Below are 14,953 nucleotides of genomic sequence, written 5' to 3' on the forward strand. Positions count from 1 at the left end.
TTATCTGGCCTGTGTGACCGGGGCCTAAGTTACGTGTACCTCAATATCATTTGACCTCCGAAGACGGCCCCAATAGGGCAGAAACGCGTCAGGTCATGTGTATTGGCCCTTGCGTTTAGGCTACACCTTTTTTTTTACGAGACTTTCGTTGGGCCCTTATGTATGTCTTTAACTGTCTTTTGAATAAATACTTGTACTTTTGTATATTATACGTTTTAACTAGGTTTTTAATATTGTCCCTTCACTGGACTTTCCTCTCACCCTTTTGGTTCTTGATCCTATATGAGATGAAACAGAGGGCAAGCGAGGGCCAGAGCGGGTTGGGGGCCGACTGCCAAGCGTGCCCTAACACCCCCCCCCCCCAGATCCTCCTGCATGCAGAGTTACGATATCCAACATGATTCCCAACTCCTCCACCTGAAGCCAGCAGGGAGACCTTGGGCCGGTCACAGTTCTCTCAGAACTCTCTCAGCCCCACTGATCTCACAGGGTGTGCCTGTTGTGGGGAGAGGAAGGGAAAGACGATTGTAGACCTCTTTGAGACTCCATAAGGTAGAGAAAAACGGGGTATAAAAGCCAACCCCTTTTTTCTCATTAATCTTGTTATTGTTGGCTGGGAACTTTTGGTAGACAGTCTTGGTTTTTAAATCTTAAAACACCCCCCTTTTCCCCCGGTCTCTTTCAGTGTGCTCCAGATAACACCCTCCCCACTCCAATCATCCTTCAAAGGTGAGTGAAATCCTCCTCTCTCTCTCCCTGTGAAACTTTCGTTCTTTTCAACTTCTTCAAGAAACGTAGAGATAAAAGTAGGACTTGGGTCTGATCCGTGGAAGTTTATAGAAGGCAAGATTTACCACCACCACCACCACCCCATAAATGATCTTTAAGGCTTCACTGGAAATGACAGTGTATTACAGTATGAAAAAAGGAGCCAGATGGAGCCTCCAGGTTCAGGAGCAGTCTTCATCTAAGTAAGATGAAGATACGTTGCATTCAGTCCCCACTTTCAGGTTTTCTCCAAAGCATCTGGTTACCGACAGTTGGAAGCAAGGTGATGGGTATTAATGACCCAGCGGGGCTGTTGTTAGATTTGACATTTTAGTTGGTTCCACTGTGGAGGACTCAACTTCTGGAAAGCAAGGTTCTAGTCCTTATGGCTGCATAGATAATGCTTGAAAACACGGGCAATGCTTTAGCTGAAATCTCCAAAGCCAGACGGTGGACTGGACGAGTTCTGGCGGCCAGAAAGGCTGTAGTCACTCGGTACCCAGCATAATTCCCCTACTCACCACACAGGGCTAGCAAAACCAGATTCACCTCCCTGAACAAGACTTGCTTCAGATCTGCCTGGATTGCATTTTTTGCTAAGCAGGACAAATAGCCCAGAATTAAAGCTTGCAAATGACTGGCTGGCCATGGGGTGAGCCTGGAAGTAGCATTGCACGGCTCTAGGCTTCAGCTGAAGACTCTATGGTAAAAACTATGGTTCCCACTGAATCCTAGAGTGGTGCGATGTCGCTTCCAGGTTTGAGCCCTCCCCTCCCCAAGTTTCGTCTTCGAATCCATAACCCCACACTTCTATTGGTGAAATTTACATTTTTCTCGGTGCAGAATTGTTCACTCCGCGGGGGTAGTGTGTCGGTGTCTGGGATCGGCTGACCAGCTTTTTTCTTTCTGTTTTCCCGCCTCGGGTCTTTCAGGAACAGCAGTGCCAAAGAGCTGACGTCCTTCGCGGCGGAGGCCATCGCTGTCAACCGGCAGCTGACGCAGCACGAGGAGGAGGCGGCCACCGAGGAGCCCCGCCTCATCGTCATTAAAGCTACCTCAGGTTCTATGCAGCTGTCTCCCCCCTCGGAGTCGAAGCTGGCCAAGCGGCGGCAGAAAGCCAGCCTGGCCAAAGCCGAGGCCGGCCAGCATCGGGTGGCCCCCTTGGTCCTGGTGAGTGACCATCTGTGACTCTCGCGCTCTTCTTGGTCCCCCCCCCCTCCGTGTAGATAAGCATTCTCTTCTATTTTTTTTTTTTTTGTGGGAAAAAGAACAACCGGGGGGGGGGGGGGGAGCTTTTTTGGAGGCCGCTAGCGAGCAAGATCAGAATTCTCCGACATTGGCTGGTTTCCAACGTTTTTCTTTGTTTCCTGATCTTGTTACCACTGGCTTTATTCTCTCTCTCTCTCTCTCTCTCTCTCTCTCTCTCTCTCTCTCTCTCTCTTTCATTTTAAAAAAGTATTTAACTCGCCCCTGCCCCTTATGGGACTTTTTTGCTTTCCCGAGGCAGACGCTGCCGATTTGTAACGTATGATTTGCTTTTTTAAAAAAACCTGTAAAACCAACCTCTTCCTACCCCACCCCCAGCAGAGCAAATTTGCTCACCCCCCTCTCCCAAAGAAGGATAATTGATTTAAGTAGCTACTGTTTTCTTTTTTGTTTTTTTCTATCGGCTCACTTTTTATACTGTGAAAAGGGGAAGGGGAAAGAGGAAGTCTTCTCCTAAAATCTCTCAACTCTAAAGGTAGCATTTTAACGTTCGGGTGCATCGCTTCTGTTTCGTGTGTGCGTATTTTCGATGTGGTTCTTCTGGTTTCTTTCTTTTCTTTTTTTCTAAAGAAGCATACGGATTCTGACTCTTTATGTTTTTGTGTACTTGAGTTGGGCGGGGGGAATGGCGGGTTGCCCATTTCCCGTCCCAGAAGGCATTGGGGTGGGTCACGTGGGGGGGGGTGGTTCTTAAGGTTCACGAATCTCATCACTCCCTCTCCTTTCCTGCCCGGCCTTCTGCTCTGCCGGCAGGGAACGGTCTAGGATTTTTACGGGAACGTCCTAGACAAGGGGGCCGGTGTTTGTATCTGTATGGGGACACACACACCCCTACATACACACACAACACGGTAGGCAGCAGGGCCCGAGTACAAGTCCAGTCCTTTTGAAATGTTGTGCCTATTTAATTTACAACCTTATTTTTGTTTGTTTGTTGTTTTTCTTGTTACGTGGGCCAAGCGAGATGTGATCTTGACAGAACTGATTTGCTGGGGGGGGGCTGAATCTGGTTCTGCAGGTGGGGGAGCCCTCCCCCTCGCCAGCTGTTCGTGGCTGACCTCCCTGCGGTCTTTCTCCGTTCTCTAGTGCTTTTCTTACTAGCCCTGCTCCATTACATGGAATTGGGCAGGGGGAGGTGCTATGAGGAAGCAAGCGGGGGGCGGGCACGAGGAGGGGGGGCACTGCTGTTCCATGCGCACTTCTTTGTTCTAAAAAATCCCTCCCCCCCCAGCTCGATAGATCAAGTTTGGTCCCAGTTTTGGAAGTAAGATGAGAACGTGGGTGGGGTCTTGGAGCTTGGCCGGATTGACCAAAAGAAGCTACTATGGAAACCTAGGAAATGGGTGCGCATAAATATCTTTTGATGGGGGGGGGAGTCCACCACCGGGGGAGCAAGTCCTTTTGGTTCTTGGCAACTCTTTTTGCTTCTTCTTCTTCTTCTTCTTTTTTTAAAGTCACCCTCGACAGGGCCAGAGTGTTCAAGTCACGGGGTGGTCTTCTTCTGAAGGCTTTGCACATTCTTAAATGTTTTGTCGTAGATCAACCTTGGGGCTGGGGGGGCGGGCATTTTTTTGAAGACGAGAGAACCAACACCCTGCTCACTCCAAGTTCGCCTCACGATAGAATTTCCATTCATGCAAAAAAAATTATTTTAAATGAAACTCCCGGGATTCCCCCCCCCCCCACAACTAAGAAAAAGACTTGTGAGTTAGAGGAGAGGGGCACCCCAGGGAAATTCGTTCTTTCCTCTTACTCCGTTCTCTGCCCCACTTCGAGATGTGTCTTGTTCTTAAAAGTGATTCTTACTGGCTTGGCTTCTTCCCAGAGAACTTTTGAACTAGTTGATCTGTGCAGGGGACTCCTTAACCTCTTTCCTGTTCTTTCTCCACTCCCATCTTTGCAGAACTACAATTCCCAGAGTTCCTTGGGGAGAAGCCATGACACTCAAATTAGTAGAAAGCTCGTAGGGTAAACCCTCCAGCAAGCTGCATTTCTGCAATTGCCGGGCGGACTAATTGGGATGGTACATCAGATAGGAAGTAAGGATCTTCTGACGACGCTTTAACATTTGATGCTTTAAGAACCACTCGGGGCATCGAGTGATGAGGAACCACCCTTGTGTCCAATGTGTTTTATTTTCTCACGGTGCCAAATCTCTGGCTCCCTCGCCAATTCAGGCGTGACCTGGTGGTGTGCATGTGCGTGTGTACATAACGATATGTTTTTGGAAAGAAAGGTCTGATACTCCAGGAGACTTTTCCGTGATGAACATTGGGGAGCGGGAGCCGTCTGTGGACTTTCCCGGCCGGCTTTCCGGCCTTTATCGAGCAATGCGGAAGCGGCAGCGTGGCTGAGAAACGCCTTGGCTTGTTTGCTTCTTCTTTTTTGTTGTTGTCGCTGTTTAAAAAAAGAGATTGGGCCGAAAACCTTGGCTGTTCTGCGTGCAATGGGAGCAGGTTTCTGGGAAGCAGCAGAATTCCTGTCTGTAGCTGGCCTGTGATCCAGGCTGGAAGGCCCCATTCCTTAAACGGGGCACGGGCACATTGGCGATTGGTTCTCACTGGTGGAAGGAAACGTGGGGTCCGTTCTCGAAGACAGACTTGCCGGCCTCCAAGTGTAGAGTTGCTTTCCGGAGCTTTCTCTCCCCTTCCTGGGGGATGCTTGGGGCCATGGCAGTTGCGTGAATTTAAACGAGAGAATCTTCCCGCACCACGCCTTCTTGGTATCCGAGAGGTCTCTTCCTTGGGGCCTGCGAAATTCCAGCATTCCCTCTGTGAGGCGTAGAGATTAGCTCATGTGAGGGCCCCGTGTACGGAAGCATGTGCGCCTGCACACGTGGGGGCCTTCCATATGTAAGCATGTGCACCTGCGGGAGCCACACATGTGGGGACCTTGTGTATGTGTGGACGTGGCTTACCTTAGGCCACTGCCCTCTGCTGTGTCTGCTGGTACCCAAGCCTCAGGAAATTGGGGCACTGTGTAGGAACCAAGATTGATATCTGTGGGCCGTCTTGTTGAGGTGCAGAACTGTTATGAGACCGTAGTTTTTTTGGGGGGAGGGCAGCAACAGCCACACGGGACCACGGATATGTGGGGCGGTGACGACCACCTTTGGTGAGGCAGGATGTAGGGGCAACTTAGTTTAGTTGTAGGGGGCCTTCCCAGTTCTTCTGTCGGTGGTTCAGAGAGGTGATGGTCCCTAGCAGAGAAGTCAGAATTGGGAGAGTGATGGGTTTGAACCGAGTGGTGGGGAGGGTGGAGGGGGGCGGACTGCTACGGCCGGCTGTAATCCAGTCTCAGGCCTGCACCTTTGCATGAGAGTAGGCCTCGTTCAATGTAGGATCGAGCCGCCAGTGTTCCCAGGCTGTGATCCAGAGCTTTGTGTGCTTGGGTTGGAAGAAGGTCTGTTTCCTCTCTGTCGGACTTGCTTCAACGGCAACACAGGTGGAACTGGGCTGTGGGTTTAATTGTGGAGGTTACACCGACTGCACAGATCCAGATATGTCTGGAAGGTGATAGTTGGAGGTGATTCCCCCCCCCCCCAAAAGGGTTGTATGCATTTCCCCAGTCTGGGGCTGGTGTTTGCTACCCCGGACCTTAAAGCCAGGTCTAAATGTCATAATCACTTCTGCTTCCAAAGCCTGCTTGAACTGTGGATCCTCCGCACCTAAGCCCCCCCCCCCCCCCCCCCCCCTTTTTCACCTTTTTGCCCTACGATGGGATAAAGTCTGCCATGCCAAAGCTGTTCCTGGAACGAGGACTACTCCTCAAGTGACTCCACGGCCGCTTTGAAATGGGTTTAAAAGAGCCGGTGTGCAGATCCGACAGCAGCGAGCGGCCTCTTCTTGGCCAACTCTTTCGTTGTGTGTTTTTTTTTTGTTTTCCCCCCGTTTGAAAAGCGACCTCTTTAGCTCTTACTCAGATGCGCAAATCGGGGCGCCGCTGCTCGGAGCACGCACCCGCGGTGGGTTGGATGCTTTTTTCCGAATAAGTTTTTTAAAATTGCTTGCGATACTATGCAATTGTGTTTTGTTTGGAGGGGGACAGGAAGTAGCAAGTGACTGCTTGGAATACCCGAATGTGGATGGTTTCGGACTGTGGGATGGAAATGGATAAAAAACCCCCCCCCCCCCAATATTTTGCTTGCTTTTCTAACCAGTGTGCAATCTTCTCTCTGTGGATGCCTGCTTCGTTTGGGGGGGGGAGGCATGGGGTTCTTCTTGGCTTGTATGCGAAGTCTCCACCTCTGAACTGGAGTAGGCGACCACTGTTTTTGAAAGGAGGTGTGGGTGGGGGTGGGGAGAAATCTTGGATACTTGCTAACGCATTTTGAGCGTGCTCGCTTAAAGTTTTTGTGTGGGGGGGGTTGGGTGAAAAATATACTTGAACAACATAAAATTGTAGTCTTTGCTGGAAGTTACGGATTCGGGTGTGGGAATGCAGAAGCCCTTCCCCCCTTGACCTGGGATGGGCGTTCTTCGTCCTGTCCGAAGGGTAGCTTGCAAAAGACAGGGTGGCTCGCAGTTCTCTGCCGTTGCCTTTAGCTCTTGCTCTTGGGCACGTGAACTCAGCCTGTTCTTAAACAGGCTTGGAGACAGGGCTGGTTTCTCATGGCCTTCCGTCCCTGCTCCAGAGAGCTCTCGGGGTAGTACACTGTTGCGGAAAGATTCCTGGTACAGCAGCAAGATTCAATTTCTGGAGTTCTTAGGCTGGGACCCATGGATGGTTCGAGCGTGTTTTCAGAACTGGTTTTAAGTCTTAAAATATAGAGCGGAAACCAATGACGACGAGAAAGATTGGTTCGTTCCTGGGTAGTAGTCACATCTGTGCAAAACCGCACTCCTTTTTCTTAAAAACAAAACGGGATTTTGCACATCTCGGAGAGATGAGAGCTGGCTTTCCCAGGAATCTGTGCAGCACCCTAGAATGTTCTCTCTCTACCCTGCATCACCCACATCATCCAGTTCGTACCACCCAAGGAGCCAGATGCCTTGGATCTTGCTACGTAGGGCCAGGGGGGGGGGGGTTGCCGTGAGCTCTCACAGTACAATGACCCAAAGTGGATGATCACTTACAGAGGCTGGGCTTTCACACTTTTCTTCTCGAGCACCCTTCTCCCCTTCTTTCAAACAGGTTCTCAGGTCTATTTCAGTGTGTGAAGAATCGGTCTGACGGTCCCTCTAGCAATACCTTGCATCTGAGATAATTTTTTAAAAATCAAAAGGACCATGCATGGTTGCCGAATTGGTGCAGAATACGGGTTCTGCAACCCTCCAATGCGCCAGCCCTCTCTGACCAGGCGTTCTTTTCTCTGCTCCAGGCTGCATGCGGCCCTCTTCTTGTCTGCATGCAAACCCAGCTATAAAACATGCAGAACAAATATCTCCATCGGGGGTGCAAGACGGCAAGGGGGATCTCCGCCAGACCAGCATTAAAATAGAAATTGTTTGATTTTTGCTCTCTTTCTTTAAAAAGTTAAAGCTATCCAACTTGGAAAGTCCGTACCACCCTCTGTTTCAGGGTAGTGAACAATCTTTGTATATTCTTGCAGAAAGTTTAGAGCGTATTAGAAGTTGATCCGGGAGGAGGGATTTATTTCATGTCCTGCAAAAATACGCTGTGATGGCATTTGTCTGGAGTCTTTGGGAAGATGCCTGTTTCAAACAGCACATGTGACTCAGTCGTCCTTGTGCAGAATGTTACATCGGGCTCTATCCCGGGTTAGGATCGGCTTTGCCCCTGAAGGGTATGTTAGTGGCTCAGATTTCAGGGACTGTGCATTTGGCACTTCCAGACTGCATGGCATAGGCTGGTTCAGGGCAAACAGCCAGCGGATCTCTCTCGACTCTTTGAAATGTGCTTTTATAATCAACAGATGGGGCAGGGAGAGGCTTGTTCCTGCCATCTCTCTTCATGTAATGCGTGATTTATCCTGGGGACTCCTCCTTTTAAAAGAGACATGCAGGGAGGGAGGAGGCACCTTGGCTTCATAGCCCAGTCAGGCTGTAGCTAATAGTAATGACTGAAAGGGATCAGTCATCGCACAGGTGTCCCGTTTTCATTCATTTTGTGGGGCCTTCTGGATATCTCTGATTACGTTTCTGCCTCCCCCCCCCTTTCACTTCCAGAATATGAGTGAAAGCTGACTGGATTGTCAAACGTGTGTCTCTGAACGGTTCCTCCCACCTTGATGTCTCTCCCTCCCCCCCTTTAACAATGTGCACATTTGTTTTTGGAGACATAAAGATGGTGCTTAGATTTCTCTCCTTCCACACGAGAGATGGTTATGAAATGGCTTTGTTTCCTTTTGTTGTTGTTTTTCCAGAGTCTTCCAAGCTTGGGAGCACGTTTCTACCAAAAATGCTTGTGTTCACCTCTGAGGATGAGTGTTTAGAATTCTCTGGTGGAGGATTCTAAGCGGCTGCATCCTGTGTCCATGATGCCCTTGACTCAGAAGGCACAATAGTCGGACTTTGAGTTTAAAGTTACAAGTCCTCATTGAGGAAAGCTGACTTTATTTCTGGCTTGGGGTGAATGGGGAAACTCCCAAATGCCTCTTGATGTCCCCACAAGCAGTCAATCTCTTTCAACATAGTATGTAGAAAACAATGTATTAGTTAAGCGTTTTTCTCTTCTCTCCCCCCTCTTTATTTTTAATACTGTGTGAAGATTTCTAACCCTGCCTTATCCAGAATTGTGTTAACTCTTTTTCTGTCCATCCATGTTTTCTTCTCTTTCCTTGGGAAGCATCTCTCTTGCAAACCCTTTTCGTGTTTTGATACCTCCTTTAGTTTTCTTTCTAGTTGCTGGGGGGGGGGGATGGATGAAAGTTTTTGACATCACCTTCCTCCCTCCCCCCCAATAAGTCAAATGTTAGAAAACCGGTTAGTAACTTTTTTTTTTAACTGTGAAATCCTGTTTTTATGAGAAAAATCAGTCCGGGAGAAAAGATGTGTCCCCCTCCACCAGTTATCATAGAAGACTGCCAAAGGATTGTGTTTTGACATGAAGTCACCTTACCATGCTACTGAGGGATGAACAACTCAGTAAGGGACTGGTTTAAAAAAGAAACATTAAAAAAAAACTTCAAAAAAACCCTCTAAAATAAAAAAAAACCAAGCACTTTATTATATGTACCAGGTGAACTGATACAGCTTGATGGAACTTTTCCTTTGTAACACCTTGTTGATGCCAGAATTTTTTGTATTCTGTTTTGTAAGAATTTAATAAATGCATTGAAACACAGGAATGTGTATTGTCTGTTTCTGAAAGGTAGAGCTCCGTTAGTTGCGGGAATTGAGCCTGCTCAGCAAAGGTCCCCTCTCCCATAGAGCCTCTTCCCATCCCACCGCTGCCACCATGTGAAGCAAGTACACTGTACTGGTCAGGCCACACCTGGATAACTCTGTGCAGTTCTGGAGGCCTCACTTCAAAAAGGGTGTGGATGGAATGGAGCGACGGGGATGACTGGGGGGGGAGCTGGAGACCAAGCCCTAGGAGAAAAGGTTGAGGGACCTGGGAATGTTCAGTCTGGAGAAGAGGAGGCTGAGGGGGGATGTGATTGCTCTCTTGAAGTATGTGAAGGGCTGTCACTTAGAGGAGGGCAGGGAGCTGTTCCTGCTGGCAGCAGAGGGTAGGACTTGTAATAATGGGTTTAAACTCAGGGCAGACTCAACATGGGTTCTGTAAGGGAAGATCTTGTCTCACTAACCTGTTAATGTTCTTTGAGGGGGTGAACAAACATGTGGACAAGGGGGATCCAATAGATATTGTTTACCTTGACTTCCAGAAAGCTTTTGATAAAGTTCCTCATCAAAGGCTCCTAAGTAAGCTCAAAAATCATGGGATAAAAGGACAAGTCCTTTTATGGATCAAAAACTGGCTAATTAATAGAAAACAGAGAGTGAGTATAAATGGGCAGTTCTCCCAGTGGAGGGGGGTAAGCAGTGGGGTACCGCAGGGATCAGTACTTGGTCCACTGCTTTTTAACTTGTTCATTAATGATTTGGAGATGGGAGTAAGCAGTGAAGTGGCTAAATTTGCGGATGATACGAAGTTGTTCAGGGTGGTGAAAACCAGTGAGGATTGTGAGGCACTCCAAAGGGATCTGTCAAAGATGGGCGAGTGGGCGTCAACATGGCAAATGGGGTTCAATGTGGCCAAGTGCAAGGTGATGCACATTGGAGCCAAAAATCCTAAATATAAATACACGTTGATGGGGTCTGAACTGGCAGAGACTGATCAAGAGAGAGATCTTGGAGTTGTAGTAGATAACTCACTGAAAATGTCGAGACAGTGTGTGACTGCAATAAAGAAGGCCAATGCTATGCTGGGGATTATTAGGAAGGGTATTGTAAACAGATCAGCCAATATCATAATGCCGCTATATAAATCAATGGTGCGACCTCATCTGGAATACTGTGTGCAATTCTGGTCACCACACCTTAAAAAGGATATTATAGCTTTGGAAAAAGTGCAGAAAAGAGCAACTCGAATGATAAAAGGGTTGGAACACTTTCCCTATGAGGAAAGGTTAAGGCGCTTAGGGCTCTTTAGCTTGGAGAAACGACGACTGAGGGGTGACATGATTGAGGTTTATAAGATTATGCATGGGAAAGAGCAGGTAGAGAAAGAGGTACTTTTCTCCCTTTCTCACAATACAAGAACCCGTGGGCACTCCATGAAATTGCTGAGCGGTCGGGTTAGAACGGATAAAAGGAAGTACTTCTTCACCCAAAGAGTGATTAACACTTGGAATTCACTGCCACAGGAAGTGGTGGCAGCTACAAGCATGGACGGCTTCAAAAGGGAATTAGATAAGCATATGGAGCAGAGGTCCATCAGTGGCTATTAGCCACAAGGTATAGATAGGGACTCTGGGGCAAGTGATGCTCTGTCATCTTGGTGCTTGGGGGGGGTCAACAGTGGGAGGGCTTCTAATGTCCTGGCCCCACTGGTGGACCTCCTGATGAACTCAGCTTAGAGGGAACACTAAGCTGGTGTTATGCCCTCCTTTCACATCTGTTTGCACACTTAGCTAACTTAGTGTGCCACAAGAAGGGCAAACAGCAACATAAGAGCATAAGAAGAGCCCTGCTGGATCAGACCAGTGGTCCCTCTAGTCACGCATCCTGTCTCACACAGTAGCCAACCAGTTCCTCTGGACAGCCAGCAACAGGGCAGAGAGGCCAAGGCCTTCATGAGAACATAAGAAGAGCCCTGCTGGATCAGACCAGTGTGGAGGTTCCCCTCAGTCGCCATGGCTAGTAGCCACTAACAGACTGATCCTCCAGGAATCTAATCTCTTTTAAAACTGTTTATTCCTGTGGCCATCACTACATCCTCTGGTAGCGAATTCCACTTTTTAATCACTCTCTCTGTAAAGTAATTTATTTTGTCCGTCCTGAACCAGCTGCCCATCAGCTTCACTGGATGTCCTTGAGTTCTAGTCTTCTGGGAGAGGGAGAGAAAGTTCTCTTTGCCGACTCTCTTCACCCCATGCTTAGTTTTATAAACCTCTGTCACGTTCCCCCTCAGTTGTCTCTTTTCTCGACCAAAAAGTCCCAGACTCTTCAGCCTTTCCTCATAGGGAAGGTGCTCCAACGCCCTCATCGTCTTGGTTTCCCTCCTCTACTTTTTCCAACTTTGTGGTGGGCATCTTGCTGGCAGTAAGTTTTCCTTTCTGGCTTGGCTATTCATTCAGTCCTTTTTCTTTTCACCTACACATGACAGTGACTCCTAGCGTGGCCCTCTCTGAAGGTAATTTACGTTGTTCAAGAAGCAGCCTTCCCTGTGTGGAGTTGCTAGTTCAGGGGATGTGGGAACTTTGTGGCTAATGCCATTCTGCCCTTGGCCTCCCCCAGAAAAAAAACATGAGTGACTTGGCAGTATGGAAGGTACCCTGCCCCAGGGTTTACCCTCCCTCCCCAAATAAAACATGCATAAATGACTCATTAACCATCAGTAGGTGCCCTGGCAAGTTGGCAGTCTCTCAAAATGTAGATATCGAAATTTATTCTGTGAGAACAACAGCTGAGGCCTGAAAATTAAAAGCTTCCGGCTTGGACCTGAAAATTGCCACGGAGGAGTCCACCTGCTGCATCTCTGTATGATCTGCTGTTCTGTTTCCAATGAGTTTCTTTTGGAAGAAGATGGGATTGCTGTTTCCTGTATTAGGAAACTCAATGAGATCTATTAGTAGACAGCGACCCCCCCCCCCCCATCCCCAGGGAAAAACAAACACTCAGTCTCTCTTCATCCTAAAACAACCCCCATATTTCTAGTGAGTTCATTGTTATTGTTAACCTTTTGCTGTAATTCTCTTAAAAAAAAATATGGAATCCTTCATTCTCAAAATGAGGGAGATGAATTTTCATTAAATGAATTGGATTGAGGGGGGAAGACTGCAAATAACAGTTCTAATGCCCTGCAACAATAACGATAAAAACGGACTCTATTACACCCCACCTGAATGACTGTAATAAAAGGGAGGAGGGTATACAACTTTGAAAATATCAAGGCCCCCTTTGTTCTAGTTCTTGGTCATCATAAAGATGAAAGGTTAATAATAAAGCCCTTCCCCTGCTGATAAAAACAGTTGTCAGGCAGAGTTTCATAAAATGGAATAGCCGTAAAAATAGACACCCCTCCCCTTCTGAACTGAGTTGGGGTCAGTTAATTCCTTTTCCCCCCTTAGAAGCTCACCGATTCACAGATCTTGAGCAGCAGAAGAAAACAGGAGAGCCAGTTTAGTGTAGTGGTTAGGAGCACAGACTCTAATCCGGGAGAACCAGGTTTGACTCTTCGTGACCCCATGGACAAGATCTCGCCAGGCCCTCCTGTCTTCCGCCGTCCTCTGAAGTTGGCTCAATTTCATGTTCGTTGCATCTATGACACTGTCTAACCATCTCACCCTTTGCCGTCCCCGTTTTCTTTGACCTTCACTCTCTCATCAGGGTCTTCTCCAGTGAGTGCTCCCTTCTCATTGGGTGGCCAAAGTATTGGAGCTTCAGTTTCATTATCTGGCCTTCCAGGGAACAGTCAGGGTGGATTTCTTTTAGGAGGGCCTGGCGAGATCTTGTCCATGGGGTCGCAAAGAGTCGGACTCAACTGTGCGATTGAACAACAAAAAAAGGTTTGATTTCCCCACTCCTCTACATGCAGCTGCTGGTGTGACCTTGGGTCAGTTACAAGTTCATTCAAAGCTGTTCTCTCAGGAGCAGTCCTCGAGAGAGCTCTCTCTGCCCCTCCCACCTCCCAGGGTGTCTGCTGTGGGGAGGGGAAGGGAAAGGAGATTGCAAGCCGCTCTGAGACTCCTTCGGGCAGTGGATTCAGTAGTGAATGGTAGGGGGTCATACTTGCCAATTCCCCTCTGCTGCAGACTTCCAGCTCTGTCTTGCTGTACCGGGGGTGGGGTGTCCCGCACCCCCAAGGAGTAGGGTCACCAACCATGTCCTGGAATTACAAGTGATCTCCAGACCAATGTTCCTTCTAAGCCATGGAGTCTTGTGAGCAAGAATTCTACTTTGTGAGCTACTGGCATTGAAGTTGTGAGCGGGCAATTTCTCTACTGCACACATGACAGTGACTCCTAGCGTGGCCCTGAAGGTAATTTATGTCGTTCAAGAAGCAGCCTTCCCAGTGTGGAGTTACTAGTTCAGGGGATAACTAACTCAGCTTCGAGGGAACACTGCTCCAGACGATGGAAATCAGTTTCCCAGGCTGATTCTGGAGGATGGACTCCGTGGCATCATACCCCGCTGAGACTCCTCCCTTCCCGAAACCCTGCCGGGGTTCATTCCCCCCCCCCCCCAATCTCCAGGAGTTTCTGAAGACGGCATTGGCAACCCCTACCCAGAAGCAAAAAGTCATCGATCGTTCCTGGGCTGCAGCTGCTGGCGTTCGGGAGCAAGGAAACCTCTTATTAGTGGCGATGACTTGTGGAGACGCCAGCCACCGTCTGCCACCCAAATGCTCGGGGGAGGAGGGGAGCTGTGTTTGGGTTGGGCTTCCTGGTCTGGCAACGGGGAGGTTGCTAAAAGCAGCAGTGCTGGGCACGACAAAGACTGGCCGTTCCACGTCTATCTGCTGCCAAGCCGGCTTGCCAAAAGCCACGAGAGTGCCGCGACGGCCAGCCCTTACCCCGGGGGGTCCCCAAAATTTCTGAGCCCGTGGATAATTTGGGGATTCTGACACAGCGTGGTGGGCACAGTCACAAAATGGTTGCCGCCGCCACAGGCAATGTAACTAGGGTTTCCATTGCCCCCCGTGGGGCCAGGGGATCCCCCGATTTTGGGGGGTCCACTATGCCATGGCCCAGCTGGCTTGCGGGGGAAGCCCCACCCCCAACAAACCCCCTCCCAGTGTTGCTGACACAGGTGTGATGTCACCCAGGAGTGTTGTCATCGCATTTCCAATGTCGGGGGTGACGCTCTAGGTTTTGGGCAAAACTCTATGGTTTTGAGGCCCCAAAAAACCATAGAGTTTTCCCCCAAACCTACAGCGTCACCCCCAGCGTCGGAAACGAGATGATGTCACTCCCGGGCAGTGTTCCCTCGAAGCTGAGTTAGTGTGAGCTAGCTCACAGTTTTTCAGCCTCTGGCTCACATTTTTCTCTTAGCTCAGTAAGACTGGCTTTAGAGCAAACTAATTTATGCAGTACCCAAATCACTTGCTCACAACTTTAATGCCAGTAACTCATAAAGTAGAATTTTTGCTCACAAGACTCCACAGCTTAGAGGGAACATTGCTCCCGGGCGATGTCATTGTGGCAGGCATGCCAGAAGAACTGCAGGTGGAGTCAGGAGTCCCCCCCCCCAGCAGCCAGGTAGGACCCTAAATGTAAACAGCCGCAAAATGGCTGCTGCAGCTAAGAAGAAGAAGAAGAAGAAGAAGAGATTGGATTTATAACCCACCCTTC

General features: G+C 48.9%; 1 protein-coding gene across 1 annotated transcript in view; it reads left to right on the top strand.

Moving 5' to 3' along the window:
• Positions 1-1,984, top strand: part of MKNK2 (MAP kinase interacting serine/threonine kinase 2) — a 53,421-nt gene extending 51,437 nt beyond the window's left edge. Inside the window, exons 13-14 of the mRNA XM_015407108.1 lie at positions 686-729; positions 1,701-1,984. Coding sequence (XP_015262594.1) covers positions 686-729; positions 1,701-1,956 — 300 coding nt within the window. The 3' untranslated portion in view covers positions 1,957-1,984. The remainder of the gene's footprint in view (positions 1-685; positions 730-1,700) is intronic.
• The last annotated feature ends 12,969 nt before the right edge of the window (positions 1,985-14,953 follow it).

This window comes from Gekko japonicus, unplaced genomic scaffold, assembly GCF_001447785.1.
Source record: "Gekko japonicus isolate JY-2015 unplaced genomic scaffold, Gekko_japonicus_V1.1 scaffold3173, whole genome shotgun sequence".
Lineage (NCBI taxonomy): Eukaryota > Metazoa > Chordata > Lepidosauria > Squamata > Gekkonidae > Gekko > Gekko japonicus.